This window comes from Malaclemys terrapin, chromosome 17 (assembly GCF_027887155.1).
Source record: "Malaclemys terrapin pileata isolate rMalTer1 chromosome 17, rMalTer1.hap1, whole genome shotgun sequence".
Taxonomy (NCBI): domain Eukaryota; kingdom Metazoa; phylum Chordata; order Testudines; family Emydidae; genus Malaclemys; species Malaclemys terrapin.
In genome coordinates, this window is record NC_071521.1 from 9690910 (window position 1) to 9715163 (window position 24254).

Consider the following 24254-nt stretch of genomic DNA (forward strand, 5'->3'; position numbering starts at 1 on the left):
AGCACTTTACAAACAACAGCAGTGCCCCACAGGGCCTGTCGATATCACCATTCCAATTCTGCCCTCGGGGAAACTGAGGCACAGAGTGATGCGGCAACTTGCCCTAGTCCCACAGTGAGCCAATGGCAGAGCAGGGAGCAGATTGCAGATGTCCTGACTCACAGCCCTGTGCTCTAACCACTAGGCATGCTTCATCCCAAAGGCTAAGTAGGACTCAGATCTGCCCGGACAGACCATTCCTCCTGCTCTTCTATCCCAGAGGAGGCTCCCCAACCCAGCAGCAGCTTGAACCATTGTACTCTGCCTCTTCACCTGCTGCACTCCAGCTCCCTCTGAGTGCGGCGCCTCAGATCACAAGGGTTCCTGGCGCCCCACCTTCATCTGCTGTTGGTGGTGAAGGCCACATGCTCTGAGTAATATGGATGCAGCCAGTGTTCTTGAGAGCAGGTTCAAATAGGGGGAAAGAGCCCCCTTCAGAGGGACTGGCCCATCGGGCACTAGCCCCTCTGGGGGTTAATGGGAATGATTGGAATGCCAATCCCTCTCACGCTTCTGCGGTGCACAAAGAGAACAGCTTAAGCCTCCATATTCATAATCCAAGCTGGAAAAATATGAGGCCTGGCATTTACCCAGCATAAGTGAATGACTAAAGGGGGGGGGTCTGCGGGGGTGCTGTGATGTGGGAATTGCTGTCGTTGAGATTAGGCATCAGCCTGACATTTGGATTGCCTGCCATTATTAAAACTCCTCCAGTGGCATTCTTCAGAAGAGTTGGGCCTGAGCCCCAGTGGCTTGGCCAAATCCCAGTCATCGCATGTTGCCTAGCAACGTTTCCTTGTTGGCTCAGTAGGATACAGGATTTTCCTTCGCTTCTTGTCCCTCAAGCTCCTGTGTAGAGCTGCTGGTGCGACTGCAGTGACTTTGTATCTCCCCTGCCTCGCACCTAGAGCTGGCTGCAAAACAGAATTAAGTCCGGCAGGAAATTCCGAAATTTGGTTTTGTCCCGAGTGGGGATGCAAAGTGGAAATCTCAGAATTTTTTGAAAAATGAAATATTGAAAAGTACTTCCTTTCCACTGATAAAATAAAAGTCACAAAATCTTTTGACCTTTATCATGATGAAACTTTTCATCCTTTTTGATATTTTCTGTGGGAATCTCTATGTTCCTGCAAAACATTTAGCTGTTGTCAAATCAGCCTGGGGAAACACTTTGACCAGCCTTCCTATTGCCTCAGAAAAGTGGCTGCATTTCAGTGGGGCATGAAGTGAAGCAATTCCACTGTGTATGGCCCCATTCCTGCACGCTCTTACATATGTGAGTAGCTCTTGTGCAAAGAGTCCTTACTGACGGGGGTTCAGGTTCTTGTAGTTTGTAACTCGGCGAGCACTCGGAGGATTGCAGCAGGGGCTCTATGAATCAGTAAATAAACTAACTAATAAATTTGTTAGTCTCTAAGGTGCCACAAGTACTCCTGTTCTTTTTGCGGATACAGACTAACACGGCTGCTACTCTGAAACCTAAATAAACTCCATTGCAAGTGTGTACAGAATCTCTGTGGCGGGGTATAAGACGATCCAGAACTGGACAGTGCTATTGAGAGCTTAAATGCGTGGGATGTTAGAGATTTTACTCTGTAGTAGGTGGTGCTGTGCACTTTAAATCTCATGGGCAAACAGCCACTTTCATCATAATGGGACACAAATTATCACCTAGTTGCACAATGTTTTAACCAACTGTATTGGAATCCTTGGGAGCATAAATTCCACTGGCCTGGTGGGGGGCTAACAGCTACCTCACCCATCAGGGTTAGTGATTTGAAGGCCTAAGCAGGTGTTCCCCAGGAGAACCCAGTATCTTTGGGGTGGGGGGGTTACAAGAGACAGTTGTACCTGCAGCTGCACCCACCGTTTTTCTGCTTTTGGGAATTCACCCAGCCTCGGATAAAGCCAACAGGCCGTGTTCCGGGGCTTTGTAACACTCTGCTATTTACATAACCCCCTTTGCGCCATCCTCATTCCAATGCTCTTTGAAAGGGTGTTTAGTTAATAGGATTATAAAGCTTTCCTGTCGTTAAGCAACAGAAATCAATGCTCAGCCCCAGGCCTGACCTGAATGGCAGTTACAATGGTGTACCACTAGGTGGCCCCAAGCCTTAACTGTGCTCCCTCCTACCTCACTCAGGTTATGCCAGTGGAAGACCCAGAGTGGAGCCTGTGTAGGATGGACAGGTAGGCAGCTGTCTGCACTGGGTCCCTGCATCCTTTCCCCTGCTGCTCAAGCCCTCTGAGGGCTGGTGCTAAACCCACATGGTAAGAGCTTGTGTGTGTCCACCCACAACAGCTGCCAATGGGGTTCTCCCCGGCGGGTGGTCCCAGTTGGCTGCAGTGCCTGGGATGATGGCTTTGGGCCAGGGGGATCCTCCTGCCAGACCTGGTAAATGAGCAGCAGCCCCATCTCTCTGTTGGTTATAAAACATCTGGAGCCAGCCTACCTGGACTGAGTGGTAGCTTTGCAGAGGGACCCCTGCTAGTGCAATTACTGAACAGAGGTATTTGACGCAAACCCACCCAGTCCCAAATCTGTGAGTGGCTGCAGAACTGGCGGGTGTTGGGAACCAGGCAGGGATTCAGGCTTCTCTGTGGCAGGCTGAACTACTGTGCTCCAGAGGCGGGCCAGGCCTGGGAGAACTGATATTTGACACCAGCCGTCAAGGAGGTCAGGGCAGGACCTTTGCAACACCTGGATTGTGTCCACCAAAGCAGACAGCCCTCCTGCCCCATTATGCCCTTCCCCTGCCTTCCCTCTCTCCTAGCGAGAGTGTAGGAATAAAGCCAGACTGTGAGGGGAAAGGAAGAGATGCAAACGAAAGTGACTTTCCCGGCTGAGCCAACTTGGAAAAGGGAAAGGTCTGCAGAAAGGATCAACTTCCCGCACTGCCGAGGAATTGGCTCCAGCAATATTGGGCAGCTCTTAGTCGCGATAAGGGGTGGGGAGATGTTGAGAGACTAAATTTTTGTGCGCACGACAAAGGAAATTCTCAGTAGAAAATGAACCCGCTCAAAGAATCTGTCTCTATGACACACACTTTCCATCCACCCACCCGAAGCAGATATGGTAAAAGAATGGATCACCTGTCAAATGGAAACCTGTTGAAAAGGCCAGACCTGCAAAGCAAGCACTGAGAGGAAGGATGGCCCTCCTGTGTGAGTCCAGGCACAGCACTTCATTGCTTTGTGCCTCAGTTTCCTGCCCGTAGGATCTCCTGGCTTTTGTCTATTTAGATTGCTGTAGTGCTGTCGAATGTCACAATATTTGCTTCGAGCCCTATGAGACTCTCAGCTTTCATTTAAAAAAAAGGGGGGGGGGGTCTAGCTCGTGTGGCTGTGGAGAAAAGTTTGAAAATGTGACCTAAGTGTGTCCTAGGGGCTCAGAAATGAGAAGGCAAGAAAAAAGAGCGCCATACGTGCTTAGCACATACAGAGGTGTATACGTCTCTATGCATACGTATTGCCTCTTCTATTGCTCCAGCTAGGAGAGGAAGGATGATCCAGTGATTCGCATGCTAGTCTGGGCCATGGGAGACCCTGGTTCAATTCCTGCTCTGCCACAGATGCTCTGCGTAGTCCCTGGGCAAGTCACTTAGCCTATGTGTGCCTCAGTTTCCCCATCTGTCAAACTAAGAGGGTGGGGGGTAAGAATAGGCTGCTGATAGCTGGAGGCTATAAAGCACCCAGGAAGGAGTAGGGCTATGAAAGGTGGAGCAAGGGAGTAGAACTAGGAGTCATGGAATGAAATTAAGAAAAGGAGTATTAGGATCAGGAAACACGTCCTCCCGTGCGATGGGCTGGAGTGCGGAATGGTCTCCAGAGGGAGGCAGTAGCAGCCTCCTCAGTTGGGTCCTTTTGAAACGAGACTAAGCCCTGGAGAAGGCAACTCTGTGCTGACGGGAACAATCCTGCGCTGACTGGGAGAGGAAGGAGGCTCCTAGGCCCGGCCATGCCTAACGCCTGTGAGTTTGTGGGTGCTTCTGCTGTGAGGAGAGGACCCTTCCTGCACACAGCGCTCTCTGGTGGACACCCGTTTACGTGTGTGCTCGCACACGGGGAAGCACCCCGCCCTGCTGGGGTTCGAACTGCATCACCCAGGTGCGCAGGTTCCCTTGACATCCAAGGAATCCCGTCTCCGCGGCCCTTGCAGAGGAATGATAATTGGTAACTGTCGAGATGGCGGCAGCTTGCTTGTGTCTTCGTTTCTCCCAGCCCCAGGGCACCTGTGGATTCTCCGGCCAAAGCAGCCAGAGCCTCACCTGCCGCCAGACTGGCTCCTGGGCCCTGCAGCTCCTGCAGGCTTGAGGTAGGCTGGGTGGTGTGTTTGGGGGGGCGGGAGGCTGCCTTGTGTGGGGCCTTCAGAGCTGTCGCTTTACCCCTCTCTGCTCCTGCTTGGGCCCAAGCAGGGCACTGCACCTCGAGCTACCTGTTTTGCACGTGCAACTGCATAGTTTCTGCTCACAGTGCCCTTGGTTCTTGTGCACGCCTGTGTCACATGGGTGCCCGTTTTTTAAATGGTCTCCTCTTCTCTCCATCTGCCCCAGAGAAAGGTCCTTTCCTGGCTCTTGGGAGTTTCAAATGCATCAGGCTTTGCCATCTCTAGGGGCTAATCGCCTGCTCCATAGCCGCACAGCTTCTCTGCCTCATCAGGCCCTAATGGGGGGGCCTGTCCCCTATGAGAGCACAATGGGGAAGCAGATCAGAGTGGTTCTGATGGGGCTGTCTGTGTGCTCCCCGGGTGCCTAGACTCTCGTGTGTACCTGAGAAACACCTCTTATTTCTCAACTCCCCCCATTCCCCAGGAACGATGCCTTCGGGGGAGTGTTAACGAGACGCAGAGAGGGGGAAATAGGTTGGCTAGAGGGGCAAGGGGCTGCACGTGGCGGGAAGCAGCCGCTTATTGCTGTTACCCACCCCTTGCTCCTTCTGGATGCTTGGGAACGCCATGATTGGATGGGGAAGAATCCAAACCGGATTCCTTTGCTGGGATTTCCTGGGAAGGGCTGGGAGTGCTGGGGAGACAGCCCAGCTGTGGAGGTGGGATGGGCCTTTTGTTGCTCAGTAGCACCCCTTCTGGTTGCTAAAAGGAATGTCGGTGGCAGACGTTACAGTCAATCTCAGGAAGTCCTCTGCTGGAAAGATGGTGAGGCAGGAGGCCAGGAGGATGGGGGTCAATCCGGGGCAGAAATGACAATGAGCCCCACCGGCCTAGCACCCTGCAGGGGGTGCTGCTTGGGGAGCTGCGGGGCTGGTGTATTCATATGCAGCGCAACAATCGGCTGAAGCAAGCTGGGTAGAGTGGAGACAGCTGGCACTCTGGTCTGTCGCAGCGTTCCCAGCTTTGCTCCAGCCGCAGAGCTGGGCAGGTGCTAGTGCCGGGGGCGCAGGGAAGGCTCAGGAAGGCAATGGGGGGGGGGACAGGGAGCTCACACTGGTGTTACTCCCCTTGGCTGGGCGGGATTAGTCAGGAATGACACAGGGCTCTGGAATGGTGTTTATACCCCACTCAGGAATGCTCCCCGCACTTGACAGGGGATTCCTCTCTGACAGCTGCTGCTGTCTCACCTAGATGGAATAGTGTGTGTGTGTGTGTGCGCACGCGCATGGGGAGGGGAGAGTCAGAGTCACCAGGGCCAGCCAGGACAGGCCAACCCATGTGACCTAATACCAAACCCAAACACTGCAGGTCTGACACCTTGACTCTCCCTCTCGGGATCGGGAGAGGCTGGGGGGCAGGGAGAGGGAGTATGAAAAACAAATCGAATGCAGCAGTAAATCCAGTCTATATCCTGTCTATAGGATCCCTATTTGTGATCTGATCTGTGAGGGGAGGCTCACAGATCCCTAATACACTGCACAGGCTGCCCTTTAGCTGAGAAAACAGATGGTTGGGTTTTTAGGATGAATCTGCCATGGGTGGAGGGAAATGCTGGGTTCAAGTTATGGGGGGAGCAGGGGGTGGGAGTGATGAACTCAAGGGAGTACAGTGACCCAAAACAAATGGCCCTAGAGGGTCACGAAACTGCAAACTGCATCTGCTCTCCCCCCCTCCCCACCCTGTGGCTCAGAACTACCTCCTGCCCCACTGGATACACCATTCTGCTTCCCAGCTGTTGGCCCTGCCAGACTAGCCCTTCCCCAACCCTCTGAGCTCAGGAAGCGAGAGTCCATGTCCCATCCTGTGGCAGTCACAGGACTGAATCCTAATCTCCCTCCCCACTATGCAGTCAAAAATCCATCTGCTTCCGCTCTCGCTGTGTGCCGGGTTGGTGGTAACCTGGCCGGTAGCACAGTGAATAGCGGACACCTTTGTACCTTGTTGGCAGACAGCTGGTTTCCAGGTAAACAGCAAGATAGATTGCTCAGTTTCCAACCCCTCCCTTGGCTGACACCCACTCGGTGCCCCATGTGACTCGAGCAATGCTAGGCGTGTCTGGGAGTGTGGGCAAAGCACCAGGGCTGGAGGGGAAAAGACAACAGATGTCATTTGGGAGGCAAGGCCGTTAAAGAACAGCTGTTAGACAGATGCGGTGTCCCCGTCCAGAAGTGAGTCACTGACTGACAACATCCTTTTGTAGGCAGTGCTCGGTGGGGGATGGAGGGCCGGTTTCCATGACTGTCCATGTCCAGGGAAGACAACAACAAATACAGAGGATGTTCTGTAGAACTGACTCAATCACACAGATAAGGCACCAGCCCTGGGCGGGAATAGAGGGCAAGGGACGTAACAGGGATCATATCACCTGCAGAGAGGCCTTTGTGTTTCTGCCTATCCCTGCAGCTGCAGAAGGGCTCCGGTTTGCTACGTGGTTTTGGTTTTTAATACCTGGGCAGCCAGGGTGAGTGATGGGATGGGGCAGCCGTGTTTATCAAAGAAATGTGGAGGTATTTATTAGTACATGCATGCAGCTCATGTGCATATTTGTGGGGTCTGTCTGCATGCATATGGTGGGCTGTTGGGGGAGTGTTTGGATGGATGCATAGGACACGTGCATCCCTGCCTCTGCACAATGCGTGTGCGTGTGTTCTATGGTGTGACATTCGTCTGGTCTCTGTCACTCGACCCCATCTTGCTGATGAAGCAGACAAGGATTACGACCTGTACCTCTGTCTGTCACCGCACCCAGAAACCGGGAACTGGCTACGGAAATGCCCTCTGGCGGATTACAAGCTCTTCAGAAGCAGGGGGTTTTCTATGGAAACTCAATACATTTTGTAACCATAGCAACCCCAAGTAAAGATCACCCCCCTTCTCCTCCTCCAGATGAAATACCCTTCATGACAGCTCAATGTTACCAACTCCTGGGGGATTTATTTCAGCTGGATAAAGCACTTTAGCGTTGAATAAGGCAGCTGGATTGCAAGCAACAGAGCCTCCTTTTTTTTTTTTTTTTTTTTTTTAACTGATGAATGAAGATGCATTTAGAAGCAGAAATGAGGTCCATAGATGCCTGCCATTCTCTCCTGTCCCAGTGTAAGAAGCTGCCCCTTTGCCATTTTGGTGCCATTTCCCAAAAACACCCTCTTTGTCCCCCCCCCCCCCCAAACAAAACAGGCTGCTGGAGATGCATCTGTATCAGATTTTTTTTTTTTTTTGCTCCATCGGTTAGGCGGTTATTGCATATGGTCATCTCCATGGAGACGGAGCCCGGCTCTGCCATTTCCTAGATACCTGTTTGACTGATGGTGAGCAAAACCAACATCTCATTTTCTATTTGAAATTAAGTAACGATAACGACTGGGATCTCCGCTACGTTCAGGTCCTGGTGTGAAATTCCAACCCACACAGGAGCTTAAAAATCAAAATACGTCAAGTGTTAAAGGCGTGGAGTAATCCCGTGAAAACTAATTGGTTTTCCCGTTTAATGCTCATTAGCTGTTCAGTTTGCATTGCTAATTGGCGCTCTGTACTTATTAAAAGGCGCTTCATAAGGTCTTGGTTACAAATGACTTTCACGTGCCTGTCTCTTCTGGGGAGCAAGGGAGTTTGCAGAGTGGTGGGAGCCCATGGTGTTCCATGGACTTGAGAGACCGTTTGGGCAGTGGAATTTATTAGGAGTTTTCAGAGTAGCAGCCGTGTTAGTCTGTATCCGCAAAAAGAAGAACAGGAGTACTTGTGGCACCTTAGAGTCTAACAAATTTATTAGAGCATAAGCTTTAAGTGGGCTGTAGTCCACGAAAGCTTATGCTCTAATAAATTTGTTAGTCTCTAAGGTGCCACAAGTACTCCTTTTATTAGGAGTTGTAACTCTCTCTGATTGAAGACGGAGCACATGTCAACTAATCCACATCCTCATCTTCAGGGCAACTGGCAACAACACGGGCTTTTCCTGACTTGCTCCTCTGCCGAAGGAAACTGAACGCAAGGAACAGAAATGGCCAGGTGTATGGAGATCCTGGGGAAGAAATAAGCTTTGAGGGGAATGAGGGTGGAATGTTCAAAAGTGCTCCTTTGCCATTCGGCTTGTGCTCTTATGTCCCTTAGGGCCAGATTGGCAAAGGTACCTTAGGTGCCTAAAGATGCAAATGGGCATCAAGTGGGATTGACAAAAGTGCCTAAGTGAATGAGATGCCTAACTTCTATTGACTTTCAATGGGACTTAGGGACCTGACCTACTTGGGCACTTTTGTGAATCCCACTAGGTGCCTAAATCCCTTTGTAAGCCTGACCCTTAGGCTCTTTGTTAGTCCGACCCAGGGGGATTCTGTAGAGGGACTCTGTGGGGATAAGATTTCTGTGTTTATAGAACCAGATTTCCTCCCTCTGTTACTGCTGAGTATCAAAGGGGAAGAACTGCTTAGAAACCTTATTTACTTTTCATTCCTCAGGCTGTTTTATTTCCTATTTACATTTCTATCAGCTTGGGGCAGTGAAAACAAAAGGGTCCATTTCAAGGTGTTTCTCCTGAGTTTCACATTCTCCTGTGTGAGCAGGATGCTGCTATGTTTGGGTTGCAGACAGCTCACGGGGTTGTGATTTCCTTTGGAAAGCAAACTTTCCATTGTCTTTGTGGGATTTCTTTAATATCATGGAGCCTTTGATGTTTGACTTGTAAAACCTTCAGGTCAGATTGTGCAACCCTTGGCGAGCAGTCTCCTGTGAGCTGTCTACTCCCCTAAGACCTTGGCTATGCTGCGTTTTTAAGTCACCTGGTACAAATCTGTGCCACCATGTCTTTGTCAATGGTGTCTATGCTTTGGGTTTGCACCATCGCAGCTTCTCCAGTGGCTAAAATTCTAGTGTAGACAAGGCCTTTGTGTTTCCAAACCCTAGCTTCAGTGCCCTAAGTTGAATTGACGATGAGCAAACCTCACACAGCAGCCTTTTCCTTTCCTCACACTCTGCAGGGATCTGCTGGGCAATCAGTCTCACAGCTGAAAACCTGGGAGCGTTTTCATAAAAGACCTTGGGAGTGAACAACCACCCTTCGTTGGGAGAGGTGCATGTCCCAAACAGGCAGTTGTCTATCACTAGGGCAGTGGAGGACCAGTCAGAGCCCATGGGGGCCTGGGTAGGAATCCCTGGTGAACTTCCCTGGAGTCGTTCCTTTCCTGACGAGACCTTTACTGGAAAGAGGAGTTTTCCCAACAATGGTTGCCAGCTGCCTGGCTGGACCTGCAGGAAACAATCAACCCCGAGCTTCTGTGCAAAATTAAATAGCAAAGCGGCAGAGAATGAATCGGAGTTTTGCCTCCACCAGGGACTTGGGTAAAGTGCTCCAGCTGGGAGGATTTTCCCACCAGCTGTGGCGTCTTGTGGCCGGGCCTCTCTGCTGGGTCAAGAGGGGGCTGGCACTTGCAGATCAACCCTTTCCATGTGGTACAAAGCTAGCGGGTGACACGTGCTTTGGGTCAGACCCTTGTCCATTGATATCGGAGGAACCAGGATCTTTGCACACGACTTCCATCAATGCCAGTGGGTTGAGGCGGTGGAATTATGGCCTTATACCCAAGCTCCTGGGGATCCTTGTGGAAGGTGGCTGGCTTGGTGACTGTCATGAGCAAGGGCAATCTCTGCATTCCACACCTGTTGAAGATCCCTGGTGAAGCCATTCTTCAAAGCTACTGGGAGAGGGTCACTAGTTTCCCCGTCCTACCAGAGCTGTTGGGAGAACAGTGAAGGGGAATGAAACCTCCTTCGTGGATGGAGAAGCTTGTGGTGTCCTCGCAACGACTTCAGATACCCGATGGGGACCAAGGAAGAGCCTGATTTTTCCCAAAGAATCCACCCCAGGTTTTATCCTGAGCCCAGTGCATGCTGGGATCTTGGTCAGTGGATTCTCCTCTGGGGATCATATAAAGCTGGTCACCTCCCTGACCAGTCTCAGGGCTCTAGTTTTAAGATGCTGTCAGCAACAGCAGGGTTGGCTTATGTCTGAGAGTCTGTCACGGGTGAAAATTGCTGCCTGTTGTCCGGGGACACGGAGCAGGATATAGGATGTGGGGGGGCTCCCCATAGCAGCACTGCTGATGAATGCAAAGGAGTAATAGTCTGGAGCCCCATTGCTGGGCCTCTGCTGGTGCCTCCCTGGCAGAGCAAACCCATAACCTTCCCTTCAGCCACCTTTCTACCAGATCCAGCTGCTGCTTGTTCCAGGTGGGCCTGCAGGGTGGCTGCTCCCCTGTGTAGCCCCCCAGTCTCTCGCTGCCCATGCTTCTCTGTTGCAAGTGGCACCAGCCTTTCCCTTGGGCCAGTCCAGGGACTTAATGTTTTGTTTTCCTTTCAAAGTCTTTTGCGTGGTTGCTGACTCTCCCCGAGAGGTTATTTCCCCTCTTTGACAGCTTTATGGCTGCCCTACGCAGAGGTCACTGAGCTCTGGGGCTTGTGGAGCAGGCACTGGCCCCGGGCCAGCCATGTGCTGGCTTGGAGACTATACCCCTGTCGCTTTTCGCCAGGGGCTGGGGACAGACACATCCACCAGGCGGGCAATGGGCCTCGCTTTCCATATCGCCACGTAGTTAATTGCAGAGGCTCTCATGGGAAAGAACCAGGGACCTGTACTCCTAGGGGACTTGGGGGCTTGAACCTGACCTCCTTTTCCTTCTCCAGATGTCGAGTCTGCCAGTGCCCACATACGCTGGTTCACTGGCTGGTCTGATGGCGAGCCTGAGCTGTGCCCACCTGCTTGTTACTCTAGGGATGTGTCCCGCTGGGCTGATCTGTTTGGTAACACAGGGTTTGGGGACGGAACTGGGCTGTGTACACTGGAGCCAGGATTTGAACGTGGGTCTTCAGCGCGGGGTCTGAAACCGTGATCCCCTGCACCTACTCTCACTGGAAATGTAGTTGGGACTTGAGCTCGAACCCCAGGGGAAGGGAGCTAAAGGGCTTTATAGACCATCCTACACAGAGGACGCCGGTCTCCTGCTTTAGAGCATGAGCTGAGCAGCACAGGGGCAGGGAGGAATTGCTCACTCCACCCTCTTGTAGAGCGTGGCACAGCACTAATTGGGTGCATTAAGGGCCCCCTTTCTTGGGGGTGCTAGCAGAAGGTATTGGTTCGCACTGGAGGCTTTAAGCACCATCCAGCTAGTAAAGCCTATGGGAGAGCCCCTCCCCCGGCACTGCTGGGGGCAAATTCCCCTCTCAGGGATGCTGGGGTCAGACCTTTAGGACGGATTCCCCATTGCTCGAAGGGCCCCTCTAAGCCTAAAGTGGCCTTTGGGTAGTGGATCACCTCCTGAGGGTGTTCTCACAGGGTAAGACGCTATTCTGGCTGGTGTAGGAAGAACATATGGGTTCTATACTGGTCCCCTCACAGCCCCCAGCGTCAGGGCATAGTGGGGATGGTTAGAAAGAGGGAGAGGGTGTGGCTGGAACGCTCTGGCTATTCTCAGCTGCCCATGAGCCATATGGCAGCCTGAGCTCCCATTAGAGCAATCTCAGAGCTGCTCTAACTCTCTGAGAGAGACAGGCCCAAAACATGGGTGGCGGATGTGCCACACCCGTGGAAAAAAAGCAGAAATTGGGCTTGTTTTTGGCTTTATTGGCTTGTGAGTTGCTTGTTGGCTAGTTTTTGGCTTGTAGCTTGTTGCTTCTTTTTTTTGTGTGGATCAGCTCCCAGCAAGCGGGGTCAAGCAGGAGCAAGGGGCGGAGAGAGTCAGGGGTGCACAGCGGGCCCACCCCAGTCCCAGACTGCATGCCGGGGGGATCTAGTCACATAGAGTGTTGGGGTTCTTAGGGATTGGCTTGTTTTGGCCTTGTTTTGAAATGGGATTAGCTTGAATTTTGGCTTATTGTGAACATCGGGGCGCTTATTTACTGCGTGAAAGTTGGCAACTGTGCAGTACAAAGGTGGTATTTAACCCCACCCTCTCCGTTGTCGCCCTGAGCGCAGGCCCTGGGTAGCAGACACTGGGCCCACTGAGGTCAGTGGAGGCACCGCGGATTTACCATAGTGTAATGGAGGGCAGGCTATGGCTCTCGGCCTCCCCCAGCTGTGTCCTGGTTTATGGTACTAGGCTCCAGACAGGGGGGTTGCTGTGCTGGGGGCAGCGTTGCCTCTAGTAGGCACAGCCCCCAGCTCCGGGTAGCTGGAGCCTGGGAAACAGTTCCAGGAGGAAGCCGGGAAAGTCCCCTCCCATGTGCCCAGGGACAGGCTATCTCAGCAGGGCTGACGGAGTGTGCCAGTCCCCCTGCCCTGAGAGATACTGGCACAGAGGAGGCTGTGCATGTGTGAGGCCTGCCCGGGCCCAGTGGCTGGGACAGCTCTGGCTTGCGTGCGAGTGACTCACCCACATCAGGGGAGGGCAGGAAGAGAGCTGTGGCGGCTCTGAGGCTGAACACTGAGCAGCCTGTTACCTAATGGCAGAGGAATGCGAACCCCAACAGGTCCCCCCGCCAGTGCTGCCCGGGAAATCCACGTGTGCTCCAGGCCAGGCCCTGTGGTCAAGGCCAGCTGGATGGAGTTGGAACAGCAGGGTCATGACTGCTGCCCAGTGAGGGACCGTGGAGATTCAGGCCTCCTTGTGTATGTCCAGAGCTGAGGGGTTCCCCTTCACTGTTCCCCATCATGCTGTGCATCCCCAACCAGCCGCCATGGGGCTCTCTTAGCCCCTGGTGAATATACCCAGCGTGACTTTGAAAGGCCTCTCACTCCGCACAGCCAAGGCGAAATGTTCTATGTGCACAGGCTGGCACTGCTGCAAGATGCCGGGGTGAGGGTCAGTGCGGGCCGAAGCAGGGCAGCTCTCTTCCACCAATGCAAGAGATGGGAGTTTACGCTTCCCGTCCACTCCGCCCTTGGCCTGTCTGCAGAGACTACCTGGAAGGGGGCTGGTTGTGAGGGTCGCTTTTGTTAGTAGGGTGGCTTCTTCTCTGTTGGGGCCTGGCAGAGCCATTTGAAATCGTACCTGCTGGAATCTAGAACTAGCACTGCACAGAGCACCCAGGGGATCCCAGCCACTTCCCGTCTGCTCACTGGGCCCACTGGCCTGCTCCTTTCTGACTGGCCGTTTCCACCAGACAGAACAGGCCTGATTTCTGGTACTGGTGGGGATAAGGCCGTGGGACTTGGCGCCGAGTGGCCTTGCCATCTGGCAGGAGCCAGCTCTCTGCTGCAGGGTGAGGTGCTGTGCTGTGCACAGGGGAATAGCCGAGCTGAGCGAAGGGTGAACGCAGCAGAGCCACTCTTCCTTGGGGGGCAGCCTCTCTCCAGCCAGTGCCCATCCCCCAGGAAAGGCAAGGAGGACACAAGCACTAGGCAGAGACACCCCACGAGCCCTGTTGCGTGACGAATCCATATGGTGACCAGCAGCCTCGTTTCACTGGATCCCCGGTCTCCAGATGCTGGAGGCCAGTGCAGTCGCCCCAGCAAACCTCTTGTTTCCTCCTCTGCACCCAAGAGTTGTGGTCCTAATGCTGGTGAGCAGAAGAGTCCTAGGGACAGGGTTTGCTGGGGGACTTACCCATGGAAGCAGGGACACTAAACTCCCGGTGTGGGGGAGAGCTCCCCGCTGACACCGATCCAGGCACTGCTGATGGACATTGTGGGGGGACACGCTCCACACCCGGAACATGCCTCCAGCAAAGCCCCATTTCAAACCCAGGGCAGAATGCAATGGACTCTGCGGCTGGCAAGGCTCCCTGATGGGTGGCACTGGCTGGTCCATGGGGCAAAGCTTTCCACGAGCGAAATGATTGTGAATCTCACCTGGTCTGTATTAGCAATGTACTGCTCTTTCCTAACAAGAACTCCCAGTGCTCTCTGGGCATGAATTGAGCCTCCTAGTGCCCCTGTGAGCATAGGGAGGCATTTGTCTGAAATGGTGCCTTAAACAATACAAGAGAGGGATGGAAGAAGGAAAGAAAAGGGGGAGGCTAAGGCTGAAGTTTGCCCTCCCTGCGCACCTATTCTTCCAGCACCGCTTGCCTACCTGACACAACCACCACAGGGAAATGCTGTAGCTACAGCAGACACAGTTCGATCCTAATAGGAAATCAACAGCAGGCAGGACCTGTTGTGGCTTGGAGACAATGCACAGGGGTTTGCGAGTGCCATGCATGTAGATGAGGCTGGAAACCCCGCGCCGGTGCAAAGCGGCAGCAGGAGCTAGTGGCATAGATCACACCAAGCGAGAGGAAGAGAGGCTGGGGGAAAGGAGCATGTTGTGGCACGCTTGCAGAGAAGGGCTGTTTCTCAGATCTCGAGAACATCGCTGGCTGCACACGCACACGGAAAGCCTCTTGGTGTGGCTCCGCGGCTCTTTGATTTGCAAGGAAGGAAATAAGACCTCTTAGTGCAGCAGAAGCAGCAGCTGTTGGCAAGATGCGTTGGCAAAGCTGATCAAAGGGAGAGCTTCAATCTACTTCATCGCCAGGGCTGGACTTTCTCTTAGTCTAAGAATTGGAAGGAAAGAGAGAGACAGGGAGAGAAAAAGAGGGAGAGAGAAATCCTTCCAGCACTGGGAAGATGGAGGCAAAACCTTTGTTCAATGTGCAGAAGGCTCTGGTTCAGCCCATGCAGATGTGCATGCTGGATATTCCCCTGAGCGTCCAGGATGATGATGTGAGTACAGAGAAAGCAAGTAGAAGGGGTGTTCTGGTCGAGGGGGTGGGGATGGGGCATAAGGGGCCAGGAGGGGTTTTTGATCCCCACCCTTCCGTCCAACCAGCAGCGTTCCTGGGAACGGGGAAGTTCTGGTGAAGTTAGCGCTGCCGAGGGCTGATGTGATCTCCATGAGCAACAGTTTGTCTGTCTCCTTTCCAGAGGCGTATTTTGTGGCAGGCTGTCTCTTGCTCTTCCAAAATCCAGGGGGCCAAATGTGGGAGGAGGGGGTGGGGGAAATGTTTCTAGAAAGTTAAATGCATGTCACCAGTCAAAGCAAAAGAGGATGTTTGTCATGTGAGGTGGGACAGCAAGTGAAACCCCGTCTCTGTGTCACCCCAGGGCAGCCCGTCGGTGTGGGCTGCCGTGTGTCAATGCAGGACAGTTCTGATGTGGAATTTCAGAGGCACCGTTCAGCTGCAGAGCTTAAATCTCCTTCTGCACAGGTTTTGTTTTATACCTTCACTCACTGTCTCTCCAGCTGTTTAGCAGTTCGCTCTGAGCTAGTCTGCTCTCGATTACTCTGGTGCAAACCCCACTGGAGCAACTCAGAGTAGAATTTGGTCCATTAAGTGCAAAAATCCTGTTTGGGGCACTTGGGAATCTCCTCCTCAATGCTGCATCCAATGTCAGGAACTTCAGAGGCAAGGTTCCTTCAGCAACCTTAACTCTGCCCTATGTGTGAGTACATTACAGACCTGATTACACAGTGCTGGGCCCTGTGACTTGCTGTACTGCTCAACAACCCAATATCACTGCCCCTCTTTCTGTAGGCTTAGACGCACGCAGGTGGCATCTGGTCTCCCTGTTTATACTGCATGTTGGGTGATTGTATGGTACCCAGTCCTGGTCCTGTTGGTGTCTGGGGCAAAACTACTTCTGGCTTCACTGGGGGCAGAATTGCGCCCATCCTGGGTATACCCAAGGGGGGCAGGCAGAGTTTGGTTGGTGCAGGGACATTAAATCTGAATTTCTTGACAGTGGTGCAATTAACGTATTGATGTTGATGTCACACTTATTGCTTGAGTGATTATATTTATTGATGTGATTCCCATGTGGTGGCAGTGATTTTAAAGAGACCCAAAAAAGCCAAAGAAGGACCTTGTGCCTCCCCTCCCACACATGCCCAGGTGGTGGTTTCCGGTCCCAGCAGGGTGGGAAACCCCCAACAGGCCTTGCTCAGCAGACTGGGAAAGTGTCTCCATAAATAAAAAGTGACTTGCCCAGCAGCTGCAATTAGATACACCCCAGGGCTTTGGCCAGGAGCTGCTGGTTGGCTGCTGTGGCTGTGGTAATGAGGATACCTGCATGGCTGCCGCACAGCTGGCTGGAGCTAGGTAACCAGGCTGTGCATGGGGAGGTGCAGCAGGTGGGGGCTCAGCACCTTGCAACTCCCACTCCAGTGACTGAGGCTTGGGGGCAGCCCGTGCTTCTCAGGACTGGCTCGGAGGGGCAAGGAGTAAGACAGGAAGACTCGTGTTTCAAGGGAGTGAGGAGAGGTGTGCAGCCAACCCGCACCCTCCTCCAGTGCCGCAAAGGGCTGGGGCGAAGAGGGCCGGATCCTGCCAGCGGTCCCATTATCCTGACACTTCTATCATCTCATTCTCCCTCCCATGTCTGTTGTGCTCACCGCTGTGGTATCTGAGCACCTGATTTGCCTGTATCTCTTAGGGCAGTGCCTCCTGGCATCTTGTTCACTGTTTGCTTTGTCTGCAGTGTGTTGGCAGGTTCCTTAAGGCTAGGGTGACCAGATAGCTAGTGTGAAAACTCGGGATGGGTGGGGGGTATTAGGGTCCTGTGGGGGATAAGAGGCACCTATATAAGACAAAGCTGCAATAGTGGGATGGTCCCAATAATATCAGGACATCTGGTTACCCTATTTAGGACCAAGCGGCTTGGACAGCCCTAACCAGGCTGAGTGTTTTACTGTCATGTAACCAGATTCAGAAGTGTAGTGAGTCCAGAATTCATTCCTGCTGGGCAGGGAAAGCAGGTGCCGGATTAACCTGTGAAGGTTGGAGCATTACCTAGGGAACTCAGCGGGGCTGCCTCAAGACAGTTAGAGGATTCCCTGAGAATTATTGTAAACTAAGGAAGAGGAAAGCCTGAACTGGATTTTATGCTCACTGGAGCTGGCCTCTCAGGACTGAATTTAGGAGAAGAAAACCCTGGCCTGGATTGCTCTGGAACGGCCTCGCCTTGTTAATGTCGCTCCTGGTTTTACTGCACAAAGTCAAATTTGCTTTTATTTCAGAGGATAAACACTGTATTTTAGGAGTTGTTTCCGTTAACCCCTTTGCAGCTGCTGGAACATGTACAGGTCTTTGCAGCCAAGTCACTGTGAGAGGCCCAGTTGTTGGCTGGAATGTCAGGGTGTATCCCGGTCCTGGGAGAGCTTGTTTTGGGGATGCCGCTGGCTCCACCAAAGAGCTGTGTTTGTCCTTGAACATACCAGCTCCGCTGTTCAGGATGGAAGGGCTAACGGGCATTTCCCCATGGCCTCAGGTCTGGTAAACATTCCGAGTTCTGCTCTGTTACAGTGGAGTGAGTCCAAGGTAAGAGGAGTCACTCTGGATTTACACCAGCATCGCTGAATCTGTCCCAGCTTTCCCACTGCAAGTACAACTTGAGTCCCTCAGCATACAGCTTGTGCTTTGTCCTGCGACTCTCCTAACTTAGGAGTGTTCCAGCGGAAAGCAGGACGAAGCGCCAGCTATACACACACACACACAGGGCGTCGAGCTAACTCGAAGGGAGACACTCTTGTCCATCACGCGCAAAGCAGTGCTGGCATTTTCCAACTTCTTGGCCTTCCTGCTTCTAGCAGAGAGCATTTGGATTCCAGCTGGGCGAGTGTCAGCAGGCAACGCTTGGGAGCAGACTGCGGCTTTTGAGTAGAAGGATTAGCCTCTGCAGGTTCTTGCTGTGTATAAACTTGTCTGAGTCCCTGCCGTCCCTCTGCAAGCCTGGGAAGAATTAACCCTGTCCGTCAGCCCTGGGAAGGGGGGGAGCAATTGCATACAGATATGCTGGCAGAGCTGGCATCCTTTCATACTTCTCCTCTGCTGGCTGGCACAGCTCACGCCATAGTGGAAACTTCGGTGGGGAAATCCAGAGCCATATCTCTCGGGCCAATGTGGAAACTCCACTTGCACAATCTCAAGTGCTCACTCGCATTCTCTGCCCCCGGGGGAGGCCAAATCGAGCACATTATTCCCGGCATGCCCACGCTCCTATCTTCTGTTGCTGTGCTGGCAGCCTCAGCCACCCGTCTGTGCCAGGACTGGGAGACCCAACCCAGGGAGCGTCAGGCAGGGGTTCCTGCCCTGGAATTTCCCCTGAAGGAGGAATCTCCACTTCCCAGGCTGCTTCTCTCAGTGGAGTGAAGTTTGGAAATCTTTGGTGCCCCTGGACCGTTGGGTATTTGGAGAGGGGGATCTCTGCACCCTCTGACCTCCGTTCTCCAGCCCCCAGGAGATCCCCAAACAGACTCTTTTGGAGACGTATTTCCCAAGACCTTTCATGGTCTCTCACTCCCAGCCCAAAATTGCAGGCAGTGATTGTTTCACCCCAACCCCTGGCTCAGCAAACCAACTCCACCCCCCTCCCAGCCCAGGGAATGGAAGCCTACCCAACTTGGAGTGCAGTCTCCAGGGACCTGTGTTCAAATCCTGCTGCAGGTTACAAGCATGAGAGGAAGTTGGTCTCCTCATCCCCAGTGGATCTTTGTCCACGTAGTCAAACCACACAGCTCACGAGGGGGGCTGGCAGAGCGGCATGGGGGCTGGGGTGTGGGACAGCAGGAGATGTTGTGGATCAGGACAGTGGCACACTGGGCAAAGTTATGTGGATGAAAACTTGTCCTGTGTCTGCCCTTCACTGGACATGCCTCTAGTCAGTGAGATCATGTTCTCAACTTCCCAAGCAGAGAAATTCATCCAGATGCAGAAGGAAGAACGAATGAGCAAATGATTGAATACATGGGCCCCGCCGCAGTGAGCTGGCCCCAGCCCCGCTCTGATCTGCTAGCAAGAGAGAATTTGAGGGGACCAGGCGGGGGAGATAAAAAATGAACTTCATGCAAAGGGAGGCAGCAGCTTCCCTAGCACTGCAGGTCCCAGCCTGTGCTGCCTCAGCAGTGTGTGAATGCCAGGGGCTGAGTCACTGACCCCCTGATGCTCTTTCCCAGAAGCTCCCAGGCATGTCAGCGAGTCGTTTTCCCTTGCACTTGATGATGATCACCCCCCACTCCCCTCCACTGTGGTTGCGGTAGGCTCTGCTATCTTGCAGTGGAGACACGTAGTCCTGTGCACCCTTTGCCAACAGCATAGTACTGCCAACAGACCCCTGCAGCGCCTCTTCCCAGCTCCACCTCTCTGCTCCCTCCCTGGTTAGGCACCAATATCGCCAGGTTAGCAACGTGGCGTCTTTGCTGGCTGCTTTAGGCTGCCATGTTCCACCCCAGAGTTGGCTGCATTTCCACAGTGGGTGGAGAGATACCCGTAAACATATGGCGGAGCCTGTTTGTCTTAGTGTGAAAGACGCTTTCCACATAGTTTGTCTCCCTGCTGGGTACTGTGCAAGCTTCTCCACACACCGCCCGACCCTTGCATTCTCGGGTATCCCAGACCTTCAACACGTACAGCACTCCTAGTTCGCTAGAAATAATCACTGCCAATTAACTTACTGATTTCGGGGGACCTGCAGGTAGAGCAGAGATGAATGAACAGCAGGGATGTCCAGCTACACCTTGCAGGCAATCTGCACTGTGTGTGTGGATGAAAGGAGTTAGCACACTCGGGTAAGCCAGGCTAGCGTGTGTGAGAGAGATCTGCTCCTCCTGATTAACGTGCTGGAGTTTTGATTGTGCATTGGACTCTGATCCCAGGACGTTTCCTGCAGCCTCAGCTTCTACCCCTGCCAGCCTGCATCCCGTGGGGCCTCTTGACACAAGCTGCAGCACGTGTTCATTACACACAGGCTTGGGTTGTTGGGAGCCTCTGGCACAGTGGGCAGTGGGGGACCTTCCCACGGAGTCATTCCCCACCAGGCACTGCTGGGATTCAGTTGCCATTGCAGCCCTGGAAATGCTGCTCGGCAGCTCTGGGAATGGGGTAAGAATGCAGCAGCCCAGCTCGACTGAGGGGATTTCAGGGGATCCCCGCCGCTTGGTGGGGACCTTAATTCATGCCCCATCTCAGTAGCTTGCAGCATAGAGAATTTGTCCCACCTGAGCGCCTCCGTTCAGGCTCAGCCAATGCTGCTGTGCATCCCTTTGGGATGGATGTTGCAAGCACGTTCGTGCTGGCCCGTTCAGCTGGCACCAGTCACCTCTTGGCCACGGTGTTTCCTGTGGCCAGGAGATGCTGTGCAGTGTTCGGAGACCCAGTGAAAGGGGCACTTGCAGGAGAAGGCAGAGAAGAGCTCCTGCTCATATTTTTTTCATGATCAGATCGAGGGATCTATCTGCCTACTAGTCGGTCTGTGATGAATGAGTGATGTAATGGAGTCCAACACCACAGTGAGGAGAGTGCTGGAGATATGATGGAGACGGGGGCCATGGAGGAACCTAGACAGCTAATAGATATTTGACTGTATGGATGGTTAGACATACCACTTGTCGTAAGAGGCAGAGTGGGCTGGTAAGTAGGGCATTGGCCTGGGTTTCAGGAGACCTGGATTCTATTGTGACTGTGGGCAAGTCACTGTGTGTCTCCGTGCCTCAGTTTCCCCCTCTGTAAAATGGGGAGGATGATGCTGACCTTCCTTTGTAAAGTGTTTTGAGAGCTATTGATAACATGGGATCAATAAAACTACCATTGCTAGGCCTGATTTTCAAAATCTGGGAAGCCCAGGGCTGTAGTGTGGGTGGAGGGAAGGTCTGTGCAATTGCACGACTAATTGGTGAGTACCATTGTCATGACCGGGGCTGCAGATCAGGTATTTGGACTGAATGGCTAGTGGAGTATTTTTGCACCCAGTGCTGTGGCTCTTGGTTTTTAAAAAGGAGGTCTAAAGTGTGCGTTAACCGTGCCAACCTGACATGTTTTTAAACATGACTTGTCCTTTGTCTACACCACTGTGTTTAACCTCCTCTTGGGTAACATGCTGCATTTCCCCAGTGCATTTATAATAATATAATAATGGAGATATCCCATCTCCTAGAACTGGAAGGGACCTTGAAAGGTCATCGAGTCCAGCCCCCTGCCTTCACTAGCAGGACCAAGTACTGATTTTGCCCCAGATTCCCAAGTGGCCCCCTCAAGGATTGAACTCACAACCCTGGGCTCAGCAGGCCAACGCTCAAACCACTGAGCTATCCCTCCCCCTATTGTGGGGCTTACTGAGGTTCCACTGCAGCACAATGAGAACTTTGCTGTTCAGTGAGAAGCAGGAGGGCTCCAGTGGATGTATAAGCCCGTCCAAGCATCCCTTGGGAGAAGAGAAGGATTCAGGCCGTCGATCAAGGGGGAAGGACAGGCGTGCGGGAGTACAGCAGGGTCTGGACAGGCGCTCTTGAGGACAAACGGATACAGGGTATCAAGAGGCCAGATGGACAGGGAGAGGACTATTGAGAGGCACTAGGGGAAGACGGAAATGGGCTCAGGTCAGCTGGATATTGGAAAGATAGCTGGCCAGGATGTCTGGAGGATAGAAGGATTTGGGTGGGAGCTCAGATGGAGAGGGCACCCGAAGGAGAGCGGGACGACAGATTCACGTGGAAACATAGAAGGGCTGCCTGCAGCTGGGGAAGTGGAGCCCCTTGCTGTGGCCTGCGCCTCTGGCTCTGATTAGGATCTCGTCTGGTGTGATTTGGGGCCAGGAGAAGACATCATTCTCCAGGTATGCAGCTGCTGTTGGCCCATCTGGCGATAACGTCAGGCGGCCCTTTGCCGTCCCTGATGGGAACTCCTGGCCTGGCCCCAGGCTCAGTGTCCCGGACGCGCCCCGCCCGCAGGCGAGGGGGAGACGGACAATTGGCTTTGTGTGTTTTTAAAACCGAAGTAATTGCACTGGGGGCCCTTTGCTGAGTGATAACAAGGGCTCCTGCCCAGAAACTTCACACTGAGTCTCTGTGCAATATCCTTCTCTAGGCTGGGGTGCAGCACACCTGCAAAAACGCCTCTCCCTGAGAATGGGGCCCTTCCCCATCGCCCTGAAACCAGCCAGGGGGCAGCAGAATGTGGAGAGCTCCCCTCACCTGCAGGGAGTGTCCAGGCGCACAGGAAGAGCTGTCTAGTAATTGGAGCACAGACCTGGGGGGAGGAGTTCTGGGTTCTACTCCAAGTTCTGCCACTGACTTGCTGCGTGACCGTGGGCAGGTCACTTTATCTCTCAGGTTCCCTGTCTGTAAGATGGGGCTTGGTAACCCCGTCCTCCCTCACAGGGGGTTGTGAGGGTTAGCACACGAAGGGCTGCAAAGTGCTCTGAGGTCCTGGGTTGCAAGGTATTCGTTTGGGGCCGAGCAACGCTAAATGGCTCGGCCCTCCTTTTGTCATATAATGCTTTTGTCTAATGTATCAAGACCACACTGCTGCCCAGGGTCTTGTCTAGACTAGAGCCCATTGAACGTGGTGTGAAGTGACTCTCAGTAACTCCCGTGGGTTTTGGAGCAGGCTGCTGGTGTCTGAGTTTATACAGTAGCTTGGCAGGTTCTTGAACCTGTGCCCTGCACCGTGTGACCCAAACCCTTCGGCTCACTTACCACAGTGAGTAGGTCCGGTCGAGGGGCATTGGCAGAGCTGGGCAGGAAACTTGACTGGCTCGCCCGCCCCGGTTCAGATAATGCTCTTGGCCTCTCGCTTCCATAACTCAGCAGAAACAATTGCAAAATCCCCCTCCCCCCCCCCCAAAACAGCAAGAAAGGCAAACTGGGAAAGGATTGCTAAAGTGCTTTGCCAGCAAAAGAGCAACTGCGTCTCTGGTTGTGAAAGCCGATCCGAGAAGGGGAAATCAATGCACCGGCTGCTGCAAGCAATGCACACAGGCTTTGGGGGGCATCTCTGGCATGTTTGTAAATGCTTCATCAAATGGCACTTTACAGTACGCTGCTTTGCCAACTGAACCAGCAACATCCGCACCCTGAGAGACAGTGGGAAGCTGCAAGATCAGGAGAGACCAGTGCAATATGTCCCATTCTGATGTTACTGTACTGGGCATGGCTCCCTGTAATAGCGTATGTCAGCTGAGGGGTTTGGCTCGCTTGGTGCAGGAGATCAGAGGTTCAAGTCCCCATTATGCTGTAAAGCAATGCAATCAATCCACTCTTGTACAGCAATGCATTATAATGCAATACAGTCAGTCCAGTGTTGTATTACAATGCACTGCAGGGTCAAATGCAATATATACAGTCAGTTCCTGGCTACAGCATGCTGCAATGTAATGCAGCGCAACACAACCTCTGGCCATTTATATAACCCACATCTCTGTAGTATCTAAGCGCTACAGAATGCAGTTACAGAGAAAAATAACTGTGGACACACTTATTCCAATATGTGAGGGCCTTTTCCCCTGTTTAGCTTATGTTGCTTTGGAAGGGGTTTAATGAAAATCAAAACAGCCACTCTAATACAGAACAGCAGTCATCATATAGTGGTATAACTATACCAGGGTAACGATACCAGTATCACTGGTAAAACTTTCCCGTGCAAACAAGCCGTAGGTGACACGGGAGCACAAGTCCTTGTGTGTCTCTGTCACTTGGATGCTTTTCCAAATTCCACCCTTTACTCAGAGATGTTCCCGAGGGTCCGTCCCTCTTCGTTCCCCTCCCTCTCTGTGATGTAGTTACCTGAACAGCAAGTTTGACTTCAAAGATCTTAGAAAATGTTCTCCACTCAAATGGGCTAGTTAGTTAAATTGTATTTCACATGCTCATTTATTCCTTTAATATATTTTTCCCCAGCATGCAGGAAGCTGGAAGATAAACACTTAGTTTTGACCTTAGGTCCAGGCTCAGGCACCAAGAGACAGGAAATGGAAAAGATATTTTAGGGCCCATTTTAGCCCAGTGCTGGATTGTTCCCTGCCACATTCAGTGCTTTGTGCAGTTGGGCTTTAGGGGTAAAAGCAGGCTGCACGCCCTGGGTATCTTAGGTTTAACACTGTCCTATGGCACGTACAAAAAGAACTTTTAGATCAGCTGTAATGAGCTGGTAA

General features: G+C 52.7%; 1 protein-coding gene across 2 annotated transcripts in view; it reads left to right on the plus strand.

The window, feature by feature from the left end:
* Positions 1–24254, plus strand: part of RALGDS (ral guanine nucleotide dissociation stimulator) — a 102110-nt gene that overhangs the window by 12319 nt on the left and 65537 nt on the right. Inside the window, exon 1 of one of the 2 annotated variants that reach the window (XM_054007086.1) lies at positions 14781–15056. The exons of the other annotated variant lie outside the window; for it this stretch is intronic. Coding sequence (XP_053863061.1) covers positions 14961–15056 — 96 coding nt within the window. The 5' untranslated portion in view covers positions 14781–14960. Of the gene's footprint in view, positions 1–14780; positions 15057–24254 lie in introns of those variants that run through there. 2 annotated transcript variants of the gene reach the window in all.